Genomic DNA, 24,106 nt, shown 5'->3' on the forward strand with positions numbered 1-24,106 from the left:
TTGGTTTGCGTAAGTTGAATCTACTTGTATGAGTGGGTATTCTCCGTATCTGTCTTTGATTTTTCTCCACTTTGTCAACTACCTCAAACTGGACAAACGAAGTTATTAAATACCGCTGTTGTCATAAGGGTTGTTTCGAAATGTGCAGGTACCCCGTTACCCAGTTTGTTCTTCCTCCTAAACGCGATTTTACGGCTTAGTTTCTTGAAAAAGGTTACATACTTTGTACGTTTCGTTCACGATGTAAGTAAAGTGGCAAATAAGTTGCATAGGCAATATTTGGACTTAGTAATTTATTAATAATATTGGTAGTATAACAGTCATTTGTGCGAATGGTCTTGAGTTCGCGCTTATGCAAGGGGTATAGTTTTTAATCTGTTTGCCATGTGTCTGAGAACGGCTAGTTTATGTTGAGTAGAATGGTTGGAAAAGTTGTGTACAGTAGTGTCAATGGCAGTGGGCTTTCTGAATATTCCGAATTCTTATTTGTCTCTTCTCACAAGTTTGATATCCAGGAAGATAAGAATTTTGACGTTCTCATTATTCGAGTATGAAATTTATGTTAAGGCGAAGACTGCTGTTTTAGGTACCTCATTGATTTTCATATGCGTACATATTGTTAGAGTATGAGTACTGATTTGTCTACATAACCTGCATGGTAACCGACTTCTTTCTTCAATGGTGGAACTAAGTGTGTTCAAGATGTTGCATAAATATTTCAGACAATATTGCGATCCGATGTGGGGAGTGTATCCCATTCCTAATCAGTCATTAGCTAGGTAAAAGTTTTTGTGTAGAATTTTGTTAATTTTTTGAATTTACTTTCTGTTTAGAGCTATTAATTAGTCAATATACTATTGTGTACATTCATCTGTTATTTTAACATATAATATTTAAAGTATCTGATATGATTGTGTCTCTAAAGGTTAGTAATATTAGTGTGATGAGAATGTCAATGTTAGATGATGTGTTTTTCAATTAGTGGATAACTTATAGTAGGTATTTTCAAGAAGAGAGTAGGTCCATAAAAGATTTATTTCTAATTTCTTAATTCTAATTCTCCTCTAATTTAGTGTTTGATTTAGAGTATTGAAACGATTATGGTGGATTAGAACCAAGGCGAGTGTTTTTAGTTTTTTTTCCAGAGTACATATTGAGATGCTCCTCAGATATTAAATATTAAACGCACATTTTAGCGATTTAAATAAAAGCGTGTGGTTCTGCAAAGGAGGATCCCGGTATCTAAACGGAATAAACTCCTGAACATGCCCATTCGTATGTACCCTGTGGTATTCTTCTTCTGGGTATCTTACTTCAATAGGATGGCCAAAGCCAAAGCAAAAATTAAAAAGTAATAATGAATAAGAATAATGAAATTTTATGAATAAATATATTAAATCTCGAAAGGATCAATAAAACAAATACATATTTGTAATAATCTAATAATTGATGAAATTGTAAAAGTTTTAAATGTTGACAGAAACATGAAATTCTGAACAAATAAATTACCTCTATTTTTGGAAATGGAAAAAAATTATGTAACACTCAATTAATAAAATTATTAAACCTCATAACTGATTTCTTTTGGCGCACTTAAAAATCCTTCCCACATTTTTTCTCCTTAAATCTTCAAAGTACAGTATCTGTGGTACAATATCTTATGTTTCTATTGGATTCGATTCCTAAGTCTGATCAACAATTTGAGCATTATTGGTCCTTCACTTGCATTTATGCGAATTCCATCTTCAAGAATCTTATAGATCTTACACTATCTTTAACTGTTAAGCCCCAAAATTAATTTCCCTCACAAAGCACTGGCTTTCACTCATTATTCATGCCTTTTCCAGTGTATCCTATTAATTGCTATCTCTTCGTTTTTCCACATTTCAACAATTTTATATACATGTAATATTCATGATTAAAAAAAAGTTCTCATTAAAAAATATGAAAAAAGTAGCAAAACCATATGATAATATTAACCATATTGTAAAACCATAAAAAACACTGATCATACTGTAAAATAAAAAGATAATGTTTATTTATAATATCGGGAGCAGCCGTAAGTACATTGAATCTCTGAATGAAATGCAGAGCAAGAGATTCCATGACGGAGAGATTAAGAAGAAGATGGGAATGGACAGAACGGGTTTGTGGTAAGTTACTTCATTTTACAGGCATGTGAAGTGGATGGTCTTACAAAGCTACCTGAAGCATGATGAATGGGGAGATGGAAAGATTTTTTGTGAACTTATGAGGCAGGATGTGGGAGATGAGAGTGAGCAGACAGATCCAGAAATTTGGAAAGCATTGCAATTTAAATGTAACCAATCAAATATTGAAAAATGCTTGAGGAAAAAACTTACTGGATTGAAATGTTTATGTTCGCTGTGAGTCCCTCCATTTTCTTCCTTTCCTTCACTCTCTGCAAAATATTTATTATTTAACATGTTTGGCGGACGTTAAAATGAAAAAATTGTGAAAAATAATGTCGCAAAAATGAGAAAATATGCTAAAAGATAGTGAACAAACAGTATTAAGTAAATACATATTTCGAGACGGTATTACGTAAATATAAATACAATTTTAAAAGAACCAAAGAAATGTTACAATTCCGCAATACTTTCCTTCCAACGTAATAAAAAGTTCAATATTTCTGCGGAAAATTCATGTTTTTAAGCTAATATGTCAGAAGGTTTAGAAAAAACAAAAAAAAAACAAACAAAAGTACAATACTGAAGTTAAAAAAAGTGCATAAAACTTACAGATTTACGTAGAGAAAACAAAAATATAAAAATACCAATAATGTTGAATGTCGGAGGAGTGTCAGAACTGTCAACAGAAGATTCAGTGAGATGTGTCGTGCTACCTCCACACATAACGCCCAGGTGACCGCCGTGAACGGTATTCTGTGGAGACAAACCTGGCTGTAACTACAACATCAATAAATATACAATTAACATCCATCCATTAGACCAATTGCATTTATACCTGACAAAAACTCAATAAAAGTAACTAAAAATGTTAGGTTGTTAAGAAATTGTGTTTATTATTAAAATTATGTGAGCTTTATGAAGCAATTTTTCTTTACTTTCCTTTAATAATTGGAAGTAATGCTATCGTGTTTCGAAAAGAAAATTCTAATGAATATTGTTTTTAACAGATTAGGGCTGTGTCGCCCAATTTTAAATATACGAGCTATAATCCAGTTACACGAAAACTCGATTTTAACAACTAAGAACTTCTTTACTCTTTATTCACTTAATAGAAGGATATGATTTAAAAAAAAAAAAAATCTATTCTGGAATGTCATTTAAATTATTGTTTGTCGGTTCCTCGCACGCCATATTAAATATTACAAGTAACGAATAGTTGAAAGAATATGCGTATCTCTAAACCGCAAGGTAGGTGAGGTGGAGACTATGTGAGGATATTTGTATCATCTTAAAGATTCAAAATCAATAAAAACAATTTTCGAGTTATTTAAGGTTCTTTTTTAGAATAATAATATAAAGAATATATTTATTGCAATTTAGAATTACAAGTAGAATAATACAAATTGATGAACTACAAAACAATTAACAGTAAGTGATATGTTTTCAACGGACTATCATATAACTCAGAAAAAATTAAGAAATAATAATTCATAAATAACAGGACCATACACGTATACTACTAAAATAATACAACTAAAAGTTATAACATGCATATTAGCCCAAAGATGACCCACTGGCTCTACACACGTACAGTCATACCTATCATCACGTACGGTTCAGTGGTGTGGTGGAGGAAGACTGAACAACAGACGGCAATTAAGGCTCTAGCAAGGGTGCAGAGACTGGCCTGTCTGATGATCACGGGGGCCTTTAGTAGCACCCCTACTGCGGCGCTGGAGGTACTTCTGGGGTTGGCTCCGCTTCAATATGTTATTCAGGCGGAGGCAAGGGCCAGTGCGTACAGAATGGCGAGCAATGGGCAATGGAGGCGTATAAGTTCCTGCATTGGCCATATGATTATTTCAGATAAGGTCGACCCTGGGCCGGTTATTGACATGGCAGGGGACAGTATCTGTCCTAAATACAGTTTCGAGACTCCTTTTCAGGTGTGTATTAAACCGAGGACTGAATGGAGGGTAAACTGGACGGATCAGTACCGGAAGGGAGGCATTTGGTTTACCGATGGCTCCAAGATGGACTGTGGGACTGGGTCTGGAGTGTATGGGGTCAAACCCGAGGTACTCATTGAGAGAGCTCTTGGGAGATACGCCACAGTCTTCCAGGCCGAGGTTTTTGCTATTAAAATATGCGCTGAGGAAAACCTGCGGATGGAACCTAGAAATAGGGAGATTCGCATCTTTTCGGACAGCCAGGCTGCACTGAAGGCTCTCGTATCCTTCAGAATCACCTCTTCCCTGGTCTGGGAATGCAGGAAGGCCCTAGAACTACTGGCGCGGCAAAACAAAGTTCGGTTGGAATGGGTGCCGGGTCATGTGGGTATTGAAGGGAATGAAAAAGCTGATTATCTGGCCAGGAATGGGGCTAACACTCCTTTCATCGGTCCAGAGCCTGTCCTGGGGATCACCAGGGGTTCGGTTCGCGCGGCTCTCAGAGATTGGATCTGGAGGGAGCACGAAAAGAACTGGGTGATGTGTCCTGGGGTTAAACACAGCAAGACCTTGATGCCTTGGCTGTGTAAGCAAAGATCCAAAGAGACCCTGTGTTTGGGCAGAAATCAGATTACTCTGATTACAGGCCTATTCACGGGGCATGGTAGGTTCAAGAAGCATCTGCGCAAGGTGGGGCTTATCAGCTCGGAGCCGTTGTGCAGATTATGTCAGGAAGAGGAGGAAACGGCCTCTCACCTGTTGTTCGATTGCGTTGCAATCGAACGTTTGCGCTATGAAACCTTTGGAACGTTGAGGCCGAAGGAGATAGTAGCGCAAAAAGAACTAGTAGGGAAAGTCCTTGACCTCTTTAGGAGGGGAGGGTTCGCCTACTAGAACTAAGAAGGGACTGGCACAATAAGTCTTCTGTGGCTGCGGTGCCTTGGGGCATAGGTCCCGTCCCATCTACTATCTATCTATCTATCTATAACATGCATATATACAATAAATACACCTAGTTTAAAACGAATAGCTACGTTGTCCGTTGGTGGGATCAAATCGAAATATAGAGTACCAACTTTCTACCATTTTTGATTTTGGGATATTTTGTAATCACACAAACGTGACCCACTTTTGTGAAAAACGCACTTTTTTGTCGGGATTTTTGTTTCACATACATACCGAACATTTTTTACTTTGTCATTTATGACATTTTCGGACCTAGAGGTCCTAAAAAAGAAAATTTTGCTAATAAATTCCACATTAAATACAGGATTGCCAAACTTAACCTTTTACTTAGTATGAAAAAAAAATTATTCAATGTATCCCATATTTCTGACCAATTTCTTATTATTAATACACTTAATTGTAAACTTATTCCACTGAAACTCGCGTAAATTGACTTCATTTTATAAAGAAAATGTCAGTTTTTTACTAATTTTACTTCTTATGTTCATTTTTCTACGTACATATAATATACAATTTGGCCAATGTTTAGGAAAAAAACATAAAAAACCAAATATCTGGTCAAGAAGTCACACTACTTTTTCTCACCTGAATGTTACTAATATATTTTTAGAACTCTTCTGGAAATTCACTGATCTTCAATCTTCCTTATTTCTTATTTTTGAAACAGGTATTATCTATAATATTAATCGGTAATAATTAATAAACAATTACCATTGAAATGTTGGAAAGTTTCTGTTGAAGAGTGGCTATATACGAATCGAATGGAGCAGCTGAATGTGGCGTGGCAGGATGTGAAGGCGGTGTACTGCCAAACGAGAGTTCTTGGTTTGTTAGCTGAGAGAGCTTCTGATGCAAATCCTGTTGACTTGTCACCTGGGCCAATTTGTGCGCCAGATCTTGTAACGTAGACGCACGGCCGCTATAAGTAATCAAAAAAAGGAACAATTTAAACTTAAAAACTGTTAAAACATCTTCATTTGAGGGCATAGGCCTCGAAGCGTTTTTAATGTATAACCGGTCTTCAGACAGAGTTCGCTCATTGAAGACAAATCCTGATCGTCACCGAACAGTCAGCTTATAAGAGGCTTTTAGGAAAAGAAAGTCTTTTTCTAGAAAACTTTTAGGAAATTGGTAGGCTAGATCTCCGCACCGGAGTCAATGTACTAATTACTCAGATTAATTATTCCCCTATTTTTTGAATTTTGCCTTAATTATTATGAATGCGCTTCAACATCTAAGGTAATTTCAGTGTTCTGTCGCCAACGGAAGGGGCTCTATCGTTGTAGCCTATCTATTATTATTATCATTAAATTCAAGCACTGCTTTCCCAGTAAGTAAAATTAAATGGTGCAATGAAGGAAAGAAAATATTGCTAACCTTGTGCTATCCAAAGAATTATGATGAGATAATTTCGCATGTAAATTAGCTTCAGAGTAATCACAGGTAACTGATTCGTTATCAACATGAGCGTCATCAATATCTAAATATTAGAAAGAGTTACAAAAATTATGAGTCTGTACTTAACTTAAAAAATTAAATCTAGAAGTTTCTTACATAAATCTTAGAATCTCTTTTAGAATATTAACATTTTTGTAAGTTTTCGTTACCTTAAAGAAATAATGTTAATGTTCATTTCTGGTTTCTCATAATCGCGCTATTGCTCTGCAAGTTGACAGACAACATATGCTCTCTATTTTCAACTCCAGGTAATTCTGAATCACGTCTGCGAGGAAATTCGGATAAGCTCTGAATACTTCGGATAACGGAACTATTCAGGATAGCGCGACCTTACTGGTCGCTCGTAAAGATTTATCATAGAATCAATAAGTCTAAGGATTTCATCATTGAAATTATAAATGGTGTAGGATTGATTTAAGGAATCTGGGGGTACCAAATAGATATCCGAAGAATAATTGGATACAACTCAATCCTACACTATTGCAAGAGTTGAAGACTCTTAAGTGCACTATTTTGGAAAATACCTGAATTTGGATCTTCGAATCGACGTGATTTAATAATAAACCTCTTTATGAATATATGTCTCTGACGTTTTGAAAAGGTATTGGTGAGGAGACTGGCAAGTAAAAGACTGCCAGATTGAATGTGAGAGCTAGATAAGATAGATCTCGCGGTTAGGATAAGGGCATTGCCTGAGGACACTTATCCTATAATCTTATTTAGTCTAATATCAGATTATTACAGAATGTATCAAAATAGCAAGTCTATAAAACCGAAAATGGTTATTGTTTTTAAATGAATAAAAAACTAAAATAAATATACATTTTATATATAAAATTAAAAAAAGAATGTAAAGAGAATTATGAGTTCCAAACATATTCACCGTAACTTCCTTTTGAGTCAGTATCTAAACGTTCAGGTTCATCTTGTTCAAATTCTTTAGTTATAACTTTTCCACTAATAATATCTTCAATTTCATTCGAATCATCTTCCAGTGATTCCAGACGTTGAATTTTATAATAAAAAGGATCTTTTTTAATAACAGTTCCATTTTCAGGATCTTGATCTTTATTAAGCTCTGAATCTTGCGTATAATTTGTTTCTTCTGATGGTCCTTTATTTTTAATATCGTCAAACTTTGTTCCTACACTTCCCTTATCATTAGTTTCTTTAGGAGCAACAACCTGTGGAAACAAATTCATAAAAAAGAGCTCGTATAAGATCATTAATTTTACATAAACGAAGAAGGTTCATATCTGAATTTCAGATTTAAACTAAGTATTTTTTATGTTAACCAGCACTATGAACATTACCACATTTTAAGCTAAGTACTTTATTATATAACATACCTTGGTCGGAGATTCCACCACTGGACTAACAAGAAATCTTGATATTTTCCTTACCTAAAATAATAATAATTATTAAAAAAATTCAATTCATATTACTCTTTCTCAATTCCAAGAGAGCTGCTATCAGGCAAAATGATAATCTTAAAACCAAAACAAAACAAATAATGCCTACAGTGTATAATAACGACCACAAAGAATTAATAATAAATTCAAGCTGTCACTGGCATTTCAAGCGAACGTTGTACAAGGCTATATGCTTTGGCTTTATGTAGGTCTCCAAAAAGAAAAACTTATGTTTCCAAAATTCTGATTAAAACAAGAAACATATCTATCCTTGTTTATATTTAGTAAAACATTAACTTGATATTGAATTATGAAGGGATTTTATCAGAAATGTAAGTAAAATATGGTTACAGAGAATTATTTTTAAAAAATTAAAATTTTGGGGAAGTTTTTTACTTTTAGTTCAATTAAGACACAAATGTTAATAACATATTTAAACAATCATATCAGAAAATTCTCTTGAACATTCTTTAAAACAATAATTTAACTACTATAACAAATTTGTTAAGAAAATAAATCTTCATAATTCGGGAAGCAGGCAACTGAAAAATTTTGCAAGAACAAAACAAGTCTACTGAAGTTGTGACGGGAATTAAAAAAAAAAAAAACGTATTAACAAATTAGTAATTTGCACACCAGGAGGGCTTTTTATAGGCTGAAATTGCAGGAGGCTTAATTTTGATCATAGTGCATTGGCAGCGTGCGAGTATTGAAAGTACAATTTTTTTCGGAAATGTACTAACAATGTATTTTGAAAGATTTACAGCTGCCTTGTAAGCCCTGCACAACTGAAATAAAAGTTTTTTACTTTAGTTCTGATGGTCTGGTCTAACCGAATGTGGTTACATCATTTAAAAAATGACCATTTCGAATAAATTATAAAGTGTATTCAATCTCTTAAGAAAATAGTCTCTCATGGAAAAGTTTATATTCATTTATTAGAGAAACGCCAAAGTTGAGTGACTTTTTTAAGTATCAATTGACAACGAATTTCTATAAATAAAATATAAGTAGGATACCCTGTTTTTACTGATTAAAAATTAAAATCTGTCTAAATTTAAATAGTTACTTTTCAATCGCCCATAACTTGGCAATCTTAGTAATACAATAAAACATGAAAAAGAAATAACATTCAAATTAAGGTTCTCAAGTCTCATTCAGAACCCAAACCCCTTAACATAAAATTGAAACTGAGACCGCTAGTATTTTTAAATAAATATAAATATGGATGATTGTTCATGAGACTTCAAAATGACTCATTTTTAAGAAATCTCAGAAGATCTTTTAGGTGATTTTGATTTTTCACCCATTTCACCAGTTGCTGTTCTCAAAACATTATATTCAAAAACATATGGTGATTTTCAGAAAGAAATTTTCAAGTTTTCTGCTTATTTTTGTTTTGCTTTACATTATTTTTTAATTTTGCAATGTATAAAAATAAATCTTGCAAAAATAAGAATCAATTTTTATAGAAAAGAACTAGAGTTATATTTTAATGCCTTAATAACTGATATCTCAGAGGAGAAAGCATGATTTTAAAACAATTACATCAGACAACACACACACACATATATGTAAATATGATAAATGATGTGATGTGAATGTAAAGTTAATTCGGAGATTTATTCACAAAAGTCTGCTACTTTCTATTATTCGAACACTTTATTTTCTCCTACCTCTAACGATTAAAGATTTGAAACTAAGACGAATAAAATCTGATATCTGTGACATTACGAATAGTACCACGTTTTCTGTAAATTTAATTACTGATGTCATAAGAAAAAACAAATAACATTGTATATTCTACATAAATAACTGATCTAATTATATCTATCAGTACACTGCGTGTATACTGAACGCAGAGATCTATCGAAGCGTAAAGTAATGAGGAGAAACATTACCTTCAATCAACTGATTTTTTTATAAATTGCCTGACGTTGAAATTGTATGGCCAATTCTGCAGATTTCTAAAAGATCAAATGGTCAGCAAAATATTTCTATACCTTGAAAAACGAGTGTAACGAGAGAAAAGAGTAACAATTGAATAACAGATTGGACCAAATGAAACCATGATGTGGTAGACACTGTGAGACTGGAGATAAGATTAAGCACCTGATCAGTCATCAGATTTAGACAGATAGCCGCGAAGGTATATAGCGAAGGTTCACCAGTGGAACCGCGAAGGTATGTAGTAAAGGGTGCTTCATTTTATGATAAGTTTACACACAATTCTAAAACACAATACAGGATGTCTATACAAAATCTGGAATATGAATCTCAAGTAAGAATGAACATGTGCAAATACTGACAGTCATCAAAGCAGGATATCAGAAATAGCAGCTACAAAGTTTTTCCATTTCTCTGTGATCCCAATCTCTCTTCCACATCACTTAATAAACCGTGAAAGTTATAATTCCATTTTATGAACTCCTTAATTAAAACAACATCATTTTATTTAGATGTCGCTTTAAATTAGATATTAAGATGTTAATTACATTAATAAATGGATTAATTAGAAGCTTGGTTTTAAAAGTTAGTACATACGGGGGTTGCATTTGGGCTCTGACCCACATTAGATGACACATTCTCCTCAGGTGGTGGGCTGTCGTCTTTCTGTAAAAAAATACCACACACCACACACATATATACGTAATTATTTTCTCGATAAATAGCTAAAGCATAGTTTTCAAATCAAAAAATTGCAGTTAATGATTAAAACATAAGCAAATGAATTAATTTTAATACTTTACATGATTAACAAAGATTTTAATGAAAATGAACACAGTGATGTAACTTGAAAATCATTAATAAAAAAATATTAATGGTAAATATAAAACTAAACTGCTGGCATTGCCCTGCTCCTGTTAAGTTACTCAATTTATACACCTCCGGCTTACCTTGAACGTAGAAATAAACAACCAAAGGAAATGTAGTACCTCTCTTTATTCGAGAAATGAATATATTTCTACTGACTGCATCCTAACAAAAGTTATTTGAGGGATAGATAAGGTGAAACCAGTGTAACACTGACATAAGAGCATCATATTAAACATTAAAATGAACATCTATTTCTCATTCCTAGTAACGACTGTGGGATACACTACAGATAACGATCACGCCAATTTTCTAAATTTCATGCAAAAAAAATAAGAATAATCATTTACGGATGATTATGAAAAATTATTGAAATAATTTTACCTACAACTTGTAAATATATTTTGTATCATTTAATTTTAACTAATTTTGAATACATTAAAAATTTTTATTAGTTATCCATTTTCAGAATACTTGCAATTAGGAATATAATAGATCTGACGTTTCCAGATAGTGGAAATATGTGTTAATTCTTGTAATACTTTCAGCGTCTGACAAGAAGCCTGAATGGAGGGTATGACGAATTTGGTACACAAAAAGTCAATGGCCAAACTACGTTTAGACATCAAAGAAAAGTAGTTTTGTGTATTGCAACCAATATATGAATGTTAGAATTAATTTTAAATAATTAAGAAAAATGTACTATTCAAGTCCAAATAATATATAATAGAACATATTTGTCATACAAGGTGGACAATGGATTATCCATTTCTTAAACGATCTTGGCAATCCTAGGGGTATCTGCTGACATCTCGACACTGAGAGCGGACAAAGTTAGTTGAGTATGCAACTCTTTGGGTTTTGCTAACTTACAGGAAAACTCCCCAACACACTTAAGAGTCAGAACTCTTTCACATTTAATCACAATTGCAAGGTGATTAAATTCTATTTAGAAACACTCAAACCTTACTTAAAAGGGGATTTTCGATGTAGCCTAACTAACTTCAAAACATTTAATCTACTGGACTCTTAACAAAACCTCTCAATTGATTTTTCCAAACTTAACGCTTTTTTTTAAGCCAATCTTGACTCAATGCACTTTTTCAATCTCTAAACGAATCAACATGACTGGAATTTTATTTGAATAATACATTTTGCAATGCACTGCATATTATCAAATTAAAACTTACATATGTATACAATTACAAACCAACAATTTGGGGCAATGGTAGGCTTACTGGTTGCTAGAAATACAAAAAGGGAAACAAAAACTCTACCAAAAACTTTTTTAAAATTGAATTGAATTCTAATTTAATAACAGAAAAAGTAAATAAATAAAAATTATGAAAGAAAATGATGATATTTGGGGTTAGGAATGCAATTTAAAAATAAACTCAAACCAAACATAAAGAAGTTTCAATAAAAAAAATTAGCACAATATATTTTTCAGAAAAATAAATTGAATATTGTATACTAAACTAGAAATGATGAGTATGTACAAATACAATGGACACAAGTAAAGAAATTTCTACTTATGTTCAATGAAGGCTAATTTCAGCAATTTCAAATAAATTAAGATCAGTAACTTCTAAAAATCCTTTAAAATAATATCGTTTACTTAAACTAGAAAAAGCAAAATAAATGAAATTTGCTGATCTACAGCTTTCCGACATTGTCCTAAGTCCAATCCCAAAAAAATTACTGAAATAATGAAACTTCTTCAGGAGAAGTAGAATTGAAACGCGACCTCCCTACGAATCATTCACCAGGATATCGTAAATTTTGTGCAAAGGAAAAATATAGAACCTTTTTTTCATTTCAACAATAATTAATTGTCATCATATTTACTTTCTTTTTATAAAGTTTTTAATTTTTGTTTTGTCTGAAAAGTTCAACAAGCAAATGACACCCATTATTTTTCTTTATCAATTTTTTTCTGCTTGTTATTCTTATAATTTCTTTTTCGAGACTTATCATATAAGAATATTCCTTATAATTTTTTTGCAGGCTTACTTTTACGAAGCTAAACTAAATTTTTAAAGAATGCTAAGTTTTAAAGTGAAAGAAAACAAAATTAGTGACACGCCGCAGAACTTACTGATTTCATTACATTAAACTTTTTTGAGATTTATAAAACAGTTTTATTAGGTTTTTCTTTACTCTAGCTCATAGCTCTTTTATTTGAGCAAATATATTAATAAACGATATTGGTTAATATATAAACGTAACTGGGCAGACACAATTTATGCATTTTAAGAATTTTTCTTTGAAACTTAATTAAAATCTCAAATAATTTTTTTTTTGCATTAATTTCCAGTTAGAAATTTAATCATTAAATTTCCTTCAACTTTTTTCATCTTCCGGGCAAGAAGAAATGTGTATATGCTTTAAATTATTTCAGGATTTAGTTTTAACAAATATTAACTTCAGAAATTGGGTGCCTCTTTATTGAGAGTACCGCAATAAATTTCACGAAATATCGGCCTAGAATAAAGTTTATTTTAATATTCATCGTCGGGCGCTACTGAACACAGATCTTGGCGCCTTAAAAATTAATAAATTACATTTCATTCCCGAAAAAACTTCCCAAAAAAGTAAAAAAATATTTGGTACATCCAAATAAATAAAACATAATTATTATTGAACTAGAATGTCAGTTACATAAAAATATAAAAAATTAAAAATTGCTTTGTATTGCCAAAACTTGTAATTTATGTGTTAATAAAAAATACGGAATGAATTAATGGCACATGTAAAATGACTAGAATGAAAGCAAATTTCTAAATAAAAAAATTATCAGATTAAGCTTTGTTACTATGAAAATTAAATAAATTACTTTTTTAGCCTTAAAACAAAATAAAATCCAGAAAATAAGGGTGAATGTTTAATGATAACAAAATTAAAGAAAATGAACGTACATAATCTGATTAATCTTGCAAAGCAAAGGATTCAATTTGTTAGTGCATTAACATGCTTCAATATATTATCATGCATAAAAGTACGATAGTATTGCAAACAGAGATGATTTAGGGTCACTCACGATGAAGCCAATAATTCATAGCTATTTTGATTTGTGCTTTAACTGATACTGCCAATTTCATTAGTACACATAATATTAGCAGCATCGACTCAACATTTTAAAAAGTTCGAAACTCACAACTAAACTATATCATCTTATCATAAAAAACTATATCATCTTACATTCCAATCTATCGTTATGTATGCATTTTAATGCTTTCTGTAAACAAAATTAACCTTTTTACAATTATCGTATGGAATCTAATGTGGCTCTCAATTCTTCATCTCCTACACAAATAAGTAAAACAAACATCCCTTTACCGAGCTCCTTTCGGCCTCCCTTCAAATTGTTCATACGATATCCTTTTCAAAATACAATGAGCATTTTCTTGACTGTAAACTTCTCCCTTTTGATGGTTCGGTGAAGTGTGGCTCAGCAGGCCAAGGGACTCTCCTCGATAATGTGCAGAGATTTGCTAGGCCCATTGATCATATGGTCCATGTGCACAATTTCAGAAATTACTTCTGAATAATAATGCCGGATATTTCAAACGGGTCTGAGCACCACCAATTTCGGGTTACACTCCCTGCCACAGTTCGTTTACTGACATCTTTAAGAGCACAGAATAGCCAGAAGTAAACAACCCATATCTACTAGGTGAGGCATGCATGGTACAATCTCTTAAACGGATGACTATTTTTAATCCGACTGTTAGCCGCTTTGAAGGCCATCATTGACTACAAAATCAATTCTCGGCTACATTGGGGCAATATTCAACCCCTCATTCAGGTAGACAGCTCTTATAAGTCACTCTTCACAGTTTTAAAAGTTATATTTAAAAGTGACCAACTTGTGATAGCTGTTCAAGAGTAAGTCTAGCTAGGTCGCCCCAGCTGAATATGAGGGTTCTGAATCGATCCTCCACTTTTCTTATCCTTTTCAGCTACTAGTAAGCATATTCGTATGGAAAATATAATCCACTTTCTTCTTCTTTCATGTGAGGTGTGCTTACCAGAAAAATATCAAGATATTTTTCGGAGTCCTGGTTGAATCCCTTATTCGGAAATGCTGTTTCACGAGATCTCCTTATATAATGGACTCATTATACTAACTGATTCTCCATAAATACTTCGACCAATAGTTGGAAAGAATAGAATAATCATTATTGCCTTCAAAGACAAATGTACTTAATAATAATACGATAAGTATAGTTTCGCCATCTATACACTTAAAAACCTGTACCATGTTTCGCTATGCTTCTGCGTGTATGTACCCTCGTTTCAAAATATAGCTAAGTCCCCCTTATTAGACATTACGAAGGTGTATAAAAGAACAATGTTAGATGCCAATCAATAAGTCTACTAATAATAGTTTAATTTTTCAAGAATACGATTTTTAATTCAAAACTTATATAAACAAAGTTTAAAAGGCAATGGAAATACCTAATTTTTTTTAAGGCGAATCATTTCTAATTTATTTTCTACTTTTTCAATATGAAAATCATCATTGAGAGAATTATAATCTCGATTGCTTATAAAATGTGCACCACGAACATAAAAAGGCGCAAAGAGCCTATGGGAGTGATTTCTTAAATTGCAATTAATGGAGCATAATATGAAAGCAACAAGCTTCAGCTGATAGCTTCAGAGACTAAACGAAACTGGAAGAGTTTGTTTAATTATTATTAATAGTAGTATTAGTAGTAATATTAAATAATAAAGTTTATACTGCACAAATAAGTAGCTGCAAAATCACAATATACAAAAAAACAACTGAACAACATGATGTGCAACAAATATAGATTTCTTCAGTAATTAGGTTTTACTGCTTCCAATATATAAAGGCAGAATTATACTATAGTAAAACAAGGCATTCAGAGGCGTGAAAAGCAGAGATACTTCTTTAAACGATTATAATTCAATTTTTCATCTTTTTTTATACTTTGTCTCGAAGACTCACCGATCTGTGGTGCCTGTGTGATGTAAGGCTCCTCTGCCTTGTTAATGACCAATGCCGCACCTACAAGACTTTTCCGGCTTATAATCTTTTTCTTGAAAACATAGTTTCAACAATTGGATTCTTATACTTTGATAAGCCTATCTCTCTAACTTTACTTTTATTTTATGATTTCTCAGGTTAAAGATAGTCCTGTTGTTTTACCTACTATTAAAGAGTATCCATCAGCAAGGATCAAATGTTCTTGTATATTTATTGATATTTATGGCAAACTTTATTCTTTTACAATCCTCATTATTTAATTAACTACTGAATAACGTGCCAAAAATATTTTTTGGTTGGTTTATCGCAGCTAATAATATAGTCATCATTATACACTAGCTATGATTTACACTTTCTTACTTATTACAACTGCTTGTAATTATTCTTTTTTATGTAGAAAAAAAAAACAAAAAACTAAACATGCACCTACAATGAAAAAGTAATTTAAAAAAAGTTGATTTATAAATCGCGAATTTCAAATTAAAAAAAAAATGCTAATTTTTTAACACTGAGGAATCAAAACAAAAGCAAATATATCTGAATCCAAGAAGTTATACTTATGGTAACAATAACTGATTTTATGCTATTTAAGTTAATCTTTTTAAAACTTGTACAAAGAAAATTTACCCTGGACGAAGGTGGTTTTCTGGCAGGGCTCTGAGGTGGTTCTAGCACTGGTAATTTAGAAGGATGTTCCTTCAGTTGCCTAATAACTTCATTTAATTGTTCAACAAGAAGTTCTGCTTGGGAAGAGCCTAATAACTTTTCTTGCATCTAAAATTATTGTGAAAAATATATTATTAAGAATATATATATATATTCGTAAAAATAGTAACTTGGAAAAGATACATAAGAAAGCATTGGGCAATTAGAAATCACTTGTGGATGGGACGCTCATATAACTTTTTCCCCTTTTAAAAACCTCAAACTTAATTCGTAAAACCCCTTATTTTTCAAAACATAATTAATTCTGCAAAACATTATACATTTCGTCAAACCTAACATCTTACTGAAATAACTCTTAATAAGATGTCTGCCACCGCCTAGATCAACTATAAAACTAACTTTTTCTAAAAAATTTATTATTATTAAGTTATGAATATGTAATGTAGAGGCGAAGTTTAGAGAACACGATAAGAACTATTTATGGTAAAACTAAGTAGGTATCTAATGCAGAAATGGGAAAAAAAATTATTCTGGAACATCCAACTGAATAATTGTATATCCCGTTAAACAAGAACTCCCGGTAATAAGTAAGCTGCAGTTGAGCTTATTGAACATGATGATGATGACAATAATGATTATTATTATACTTGTTATTATTTGTAATATTATTATTATTATTATAACAGTCTGTCACAATAATAAAAAAAAAAATCAAGAAAGTGTTGTTTTGATTAATTAACAGTGTGATAGCAGAAGTAGCCTTTCGCACGAAGTTAATACCATCTTTATTTGATTTTTATTTTTTAATTAAAGGCGCGTCTACAACTCAGTCACTGGCGTTCAGCGAGGTAATCCAGAGCGACAACTTCTAAGCTTGTTTCCCCCAAAAACTATCTTTATTAATATCATTTTGATTATTTAAAATTCAGAAACACTAAACGGAATAAGAATTTGGTTAAGAATTATAAAATTCAGCCACTTACTTGAATTCTTTATAATTATTTTAAAAAAAAAAAAATCTAACAGGACATTAATTTAACTGAAGTTTGCTGACGCAAAAGATTCAACTGCAATAATGATAAATTTTGAAGCAGAAAACAACCGTTTAACAAGGATAGAAAGTGTTTTAGTTATGTAATTATACAAGGCAAAGTAAAAGAAATACTCACTAAATTATTGGCAATATCTTGTGGAACAACTTCGTCCATAGTAAATCTAAAAGTCACAGTTTTATTTTTGGTTATGTCCAACTGGCATTCAACATTTCCTTCCGCTTCAACACTTAGCACCTGCAGTTTTGGACCACTAGCTCTACTTCTTCTTTTGACAGCTCCTCGTTTTGTTCCTTCATTACTGTTAAGAAATCCACAAATACATCAAAACCTCTTGTTAAAACATAGAACACTTATATGGTCAAATCATTACGAATTACTTTTTACAAACAGTCAAATTTGTGCTAAAAGAAAATACATTATTAGGTTAATGTAAGTAGCACATTATCAAATTTGAAAAGCTTAAATTCCAGATAAAAATTACAATTAACAATAATAGGAAATGAAAATACCCTTCTGTGCCAGCAGCGCTACCATCTTCCAATCCCTGAAAAAAATAAAACAAGAGTGAAATTTGACAATTTCTCTAATAATAGTAATCTCTCTAATTAATAGATGAACATTTTTGAAAGTTTAGTTTTTTATAATGCAAATTCAATGTGTTTTTCAATGTAAATTCATGAAAGAAGATTAAAATTATCTGAGGATGCTCTTCAGATGCTTTACTTTATAGTTAATCTCCCATTCACAAGGAAATGTTTTGAATAAAACTTTTGTGTGTAAGTAAATAGATTAGCATAAAACATGCTAATATTTAAGCAGCGAATCAAGAACGCCGAGCGCCACAGAATTTAACTTCAACTTGAGGATTGAATCTCAAAAATTCAACTTATTTTTCTTTTTCACTTATTGCATCAGTAAATTGATAATCTTTAAAAATGCTCATAAAATCATGATTTATTATTTTTTATATTTTAAATTATATTCACCCCTTTGTTTCGCGAAATTTCCACTTTAAAAATCAGCTTACCATTTCTGCAGAAGCTTCGTGAGTACCATCAACACTGGACCCCTCCTCATTTTGAGTAGGTATTGACTCAGCAGAATGTCGTCTCAGCAATGATTCAGGTTGTGCCGGACTACTGCAGCCTGTTGGTGCAACCACTGTGCTGATACTTCTTTGACCTTTCAATTGTTGTTGCTACCAACAAAAAATTTCGAATACGTTACTTTAAAATCAGATATAAAAAAGACATTTATAAATATGTAAATTCTACTTTATAATATTAATATTTTAACTTGCTCAAAAAAACTACTTTTCTGAAGCAAGAGTTGGTTTAAACATTAAAATACAGAAAATATTATTCAAAATAATGAATACCTGAAGAATAGTTATTGCTGTTTTAAGAGGTTGCCCTGTGCCAATCTGTTGTGCAGTCGGTAATTGACTGCCATCCTTATTTGAAAAAATAAATAAACAAAAATTAAAAAGAAATAGAAATAAATAAATAATAATAATAAAATGAAAATTTGCTCAGAAATTTAATATTACTAAAAATCAGGGAACGGTGAATCAAGCTTAATGTCAAAATAAAAAATGAAAATTGCTAGTAACAAATAATAGTCTTAATTTGTTAATATGTATTATAATTGCTTAAAATAGCCCAAAGCGGGTTAGTTCAGACCACTGCTTTTCGGCTTATTTAACTTTCCCTGACAATTTTGAACGATATAAGTTCATTTTAAGTTTTCAAATACTGAGGAAATTCCCTAAAACCGTTAGCAAGAAGAAAAGAAGGACTAAAACAAACGCTTTTTCAAAGATCCTCTATTCTTTTAAAAAGGGTTTTTGCTAGACAACTAATATTTTTTGCGACACGTCCCCCTTTTTTCGTTTCTTATTTCACATCTTACTCGTTCAGTGAGTAAAACGTCTAATAATTATGCTTTTATAAATACTACAATTTTGTTCTTAAATTAATTTTTTTTTCAAATTCTGAAATATTTTTTCATTATTTGGGAGGACACTATAATCCTGAAATTATTAACAATACGAGTCGAAATAAGTTCAAAACTTTTAACCTCTTGTTAAAGCCGCGATTTTCAGAATAATATTACCATATGTATTATTTATCTTCGAATTTATGTTTTGAAATATTGCTGCGATAAATTACCTGGAATATTTCAGTTGAGTCCCTTATGGAGGGAGTGCTTCGAGATGTTTGTATCGACCCTTGCGGTTCTTGTGGCTGCTGAGGTAATAAAAAGTAACTCTGCTGCATACTTGGAATAGGCATCTCTTGAATCACTCCATGGGTGGTATCCTGAGAAGCAGCCACATTTTCTGTCACTCGTTCGCTCGACTGACTATCAAAACTTAACGCTACAGATTTTTCTGGAGAGAAAGCTTGTACAGGAAATGCTGGTAGCGAACAATTAGTTTCTATAGATGGTGTTATCTGATCGCCTTGGTTTGAAGCACCTTGTTGTACTTGTAATATGCAAGGCTGTTGAACTGTTCCAACTCTGCGCTGCATTTTATTAGAATTGTCTAGGTTCAATTGAGGTAATGACTGAGGGAGAGCGTCAGACAAATTCTGCAGCAAACAATCAGAATGCATCTGCATTAATGCAGTACTTTGTTGCATCATTTCTACTTGAGATGTACTGTTTTCACTTTCGAGAGACCTCACTGAATGATTACTATCTGTTGTTAATTGAGAAGAGAGGTGAGTTGTTTGGAAAATTGGCAAATTTTGATGGTGATCTGCAGAAATATGTTTTTGAACATCATATGTTTGCCCATAAGAAATACTTGTACTGCTAATATCTGGCAACTGTTGTGAAGCAGAAGGATCTGAGGTCATTTGCTGCATAAGAGAAATTTTTGGTTGTTCAAAAAACTGATTAGGTTGCACCTGTGTTGATTGAGAATTTGAAATAATTTGATGCATATTTTCAAGCTGAATTTGTTGCGAGTGAGCATACTGAGTTGACATTTGAGGAGCTGTTCCTACATGCTGTAAGTGCTCGAATGGTGGATGCTGAACTTGCGCAGACTGAACATTTGACATGGCTTGCTGGATTTCAACTCCAGAAGATAGTACTGGAGACTGTTCTTTCTGAATATGATCGGATGCAACCTGGGTAACATGTTCTATCCTTGGAGGATGCGTACTGGATGGTTGGTGATTTTCCAAATGTACTTGCTGAGACTGATCCAACGTAGCTTGTTGTAACGGATTATGATGTAACGTCGGAACAGAGGGCTGTTCAGATGGTAACATCTGCGATTGTTCATAATGAGTAGACGGAAGATGTGGTGTTTGAACGGTTGATATTCTCTGCAGCATTTCTGGAGCAATACTCTGTGACTGATGATCATATTGTGTAGTTAATGATATATTTTGAACGTTAGACATTCTTGGGTCTGACGCTATCTGAACATACTGTGTTTGAGTCATTGAAGGAAGTTGTACTGGTATTCTTTGTAAATTCTCCTGATGAACAGATTGAGGTGTCTGTTCATACTGAGCCTGCATTCGTGAAGACTGAATAACAGAAATCCTTTGTTGAACGTTTTCTTGAATAACGGATTGGGGGGAAGTTTCGAAATGGGACGAAACCTGGGGAGGCTGCACGGAAGAAATTCTTTGCGGCCTATTTTCCTGAGGAAGTTGGGTTACAGGTTCGTATTTTTGAATTTGCGGAGTTTGTACAGTAGAAAGTCTTTGCTGAATTTGATCTCCTTGAGCTTGATGTTGTTCAAATTGTGCCTGCTGCACTGGAGGCATAATTGTTTGAATACTTTCTTGCTGAACACCTAGAATCTGCGGCTCTTGTTGCTGTTGAGACGAGAAAATTGATTGCATTTTCTCTTGTTGTGCGGGGAGACATTGTGTTTCGAATTGTGGTTGTATTTGCAGATGAACATTTGACAAAATTTGAGAAACTTGATCTCCTATAACTGGTTGCTGCTGGGTCTGTTGAGTCTGTGGTGGCTGAACTGATGACAAGCTTGTCTGCATTTCTTGCTGCATTGTTTGTGACTGCTGTTCATAGTGAGAGAGGAGAGTGGGAGGTTGTACTGCCGACATTCTTTGATGAATATCAGACGTAATAGGTGTATGAACTTCTGATTGTGGCATCATTATATTTGGAACACTGGGAGTGTGAGCTGGAACTGCTGAACCTACATTTTGAGAATTATCGCTTTGTAACTGGGATGGCTGGGTCAAAGATGGCATAGACTGTTGCATGTTTTGCTGGTCAAACTGATTCGTAATTTGAGGCGGTTGAACAGTTGACATTCTCTGCTGAGAATCCGACTGAATTTTTGGTGGTTGCACAGTTGACATCCTCTGTTGAGTATCAGGGTGAATTATCGGAGGTTGCACTGTTGACATCCTCTGCTGGGTATCAGGGTGAATTTGTGGGGATTGTACTGTTGACATCCTCTGCTGGGTATCTGGATGAATTTGTGGAGGTTGCACTGTTGACATCCTCTGTTGAGTATCAGGGTGAATTATCGGAGGTTGCACTGTTGACATCCTCTGCTGGGTATCAGGGTGAATTTGTGGGGATTGTACTGTTGACATCCTCTGCTGGGTATCTGGATGAATTTGTGGAGGTTGCACTGTTGACATCCTTTGCTGAGTATCTGGATGAATTTGTGGAGGTTGCACTGTTGACATCCTCTGCTGAGTATCTGGATGAATTTGTGGAGGTTGCACAGTAGACATTCTCTGCTGGGTATCAGAATGAATTTGGGGTGGTTGCACTGTTGACATCCTCTGCTGGGTGTCTTGATGAATTTGTGGTGGTTGCACTGTTGACATCCTCTGCTGGGTGTCTTGATGAATTTGTGGTGGTTGCACTGTTGACATCCTCTGCTGGGTATCTGGATGAATTTGTGGAGGTTGCACTGTTGACATCCTCTGCTGGGTATCTGAATGAATTTGTGGTGGTTGCACTGTTGACATCCTCTGCTGGGTATCTGGATGAATTTGTGGAGGTTGAACTGTTGACATCCTCTGATGGGGGTCAGGATGAATTTGTGGTGGTTGCACTGTTGACATCCTCTGCTGGGTATCTGGATGAATTTGTGGAGGTTGCACTGTTGACATCCTCTGCTGGGTATCTGGATGTATTTGTGGGGGTTGCACTGTTGACATCCTCTGCTGGGTATCTGGATGTATTTGTGGGGGTTGCACAGTAGACATCCTCTGATGGGTGTCTGGGTGAATTTGTGGGGGTTGTACAGTTGACATCCTCTGCTGGGTATCTGGATGTATTTGTGGGGGTTGCACAGTAGACATCCTCTGATGAGTATCTGGATGAATTTGTGGTGGTTGCACTGTTGACATCCTCTGCTGAGTATCTGGATGAATTTGTGGAGGTTGCACAGTAGACATTCTCTGCTGGGTATCAGAATGAATTTGGGGTGGTTGCACTGTTGACATCCTCTGCTGAGGATCTGGAAGAACTGGTGGTGATTGGATTGTTGATAGTATTTGTATAGATTCTTGATGCATTTGTGGAGGTTGTAACGTTGATAGTCTTTGTTGGTTATCTGAATGTAATTGGGAAGGCTGTTCAAATGGTTGTGGCACATTTGGCGCTTGAACAGTTGATAATCGTTGTAAATTATCAAGTGGAATGCTTTGTGAAGTTTGAGCTTGAGTGTTTCCATGATGCAGGGTTTCCGAATGTGCACTGTCATATTGGTGTAACTGAGAAGAAGAAATTGAAATTCTCTGTTGGACACTGTCTTGATGCAATTTAGGTTCATATTGTTGTATCTGAGATATATGTACTGAGCTAATTCTTTGCTGAATACTTTCTGTTGGAATTGGCTGCATTTGCTGTGATTGAAGTACGCTTGTCATTTGTTGCTGATAGCTTGCATCTGACTGCTGAGGAGTAAATGATTGAGATATTTGCTGCCCTTGAGGCGGCTGTACTGTGGAAACTCTTTGACTTTGTACAGACTCTACACTAGATACCGAATGCAACTGAGACTCATATTGAGATGACACTTGTGGCATATTTTGAAGTGGCATTTGGGTTGGATGCTGCAGCGATGAGATTTGTGGAGGCTGCACTGTCGACATTCTCTGTACTTCAGGATGTATCTGTGACTGATCATATGGCTGCAAGTGCGGAGGAGTAACAGTTGATAGTCTTTGTTGTACATTTTCGTTTAGCTGCTGTTGTGACGGCACATTCAATTGTGGCATTTGTACTTGAGAAACTCTCTGTTGAATATTATCCAAAGGGATCTGAACATTTGATACTGTGTGTGTGTCTTGCACAGATGATACTTCATATTGTCCAGATGGCTGAATATTAGCCATTATATGTTGAACATTTTCTATCTGTGGCTGCTGTTGGAGACCATCATTAAGCACTGTAGTTTGTTGTAAAGTATCGAATTGAGGAGGGACAGAAACTTGCGGAGTTTGTACCGTCGAAATCCTATGGTGTACACCATCTGGAGGCTGTAACTGTCCTAGATGGGTTGCTGGCATGTGATCGTAGGGAATTTGAGAAGGTAAAGCTGTCATCAAATGATGTATACCTTCAGGTTCCTGTTTACAAATATAAATATATACATATA

General features: G+C 33.7%; 1 protein-coding gene across 7 annotated transcripts in view; it reads right to left on the reverse strand.

Annotated features, from left to right (window-relative positions):
- LOC141448938 (uncharacterized) overlaps window positions 1-24,106 on the reverse strand; it is a 40,786-nt gene that overhangs the window by 6,174 nt on the left and 10,506 nt on the right. The window contains exons 14-28 of one of the 7 annotated variants that reach the window (XM_074117809.1): window positions 19,662-24,077; window positions 18,869-18,943; window positions 18,518-18,688; window positions 18,000-18,034; window positions 17,605-17,788; window positions 16,397-16,543; window positions 15,731-15,790; window positions 10,483-10,551; window positions 8,682-8,726; window positions 7,876-7,929; window positions 7,410-7,710; window positions 6,446-6,548; window positions 5,780-5,987; window positions 2,798-2,906; window positions 2,364-2,422 (exon numbers count right to left, since the gene is read on the reverse strand). In XM_074117809.1, coding sequence (XP_073973910.1) covers window positions 2,364-2,422; window positions 2,798-2,906; window positions 5,780-5,987; window positions 6,446-6,548; window positions 7,410-7,710; window positions 7,876-7,929; window positions 8,682-8,726; window positions 10,483-10,551; window positions 15,731-15,790; window positions 16,397-16,543; window positions 17,605-17,788; window positions 18,000-18,034; window positions 18,518-18,688; window positions 18,869-18,943; window positions 19,662-24,077 — 6,036 coding nt within the window. Of the gene's footprint in view, window positions 1-2,363; window positions 2,423-2,797; window positions 2,931-5,779; window positions 5,988-6,445; window positions 6,549-7,409; window positions 7,711-7,875; window positions 7,930-8,681; window positions 8,727-10,482; window positions 10,552-15,730; window positions 15,791-16,396; window positions 16,544-17,604; window positions 17,789-17,999; window positions 18,035-18,517; window positions 18,689-18,868; window positions 18,944-19,661; window positions 24,078-24,106 lie in introns of all 7 variants that reach the window. The other 6 variants (XM_074117808.1, XM_074117811.1, XM_074117810.1 and 3 more) reach the window with 6 other exon arrangements.

The sequence above is a fragment of the Rhodnius prolixus genome, unplaced genomic scaffold (genome assembly GCF_049639745.1).
Source record: "Rhodnius prolixus isolate KJV_2025 unplaced genomic scaffold, Rpr scaffold_2, whole genome shotgun sequence".
In the NCBI taxonomy this organism is placed as follows: domain Eukaryota; kingdom Metazoa; phylum Arthropoda; class Insecta; order Hemiptera; family Reduviidae; genus Rhodnius; species Rhodnius prolixus.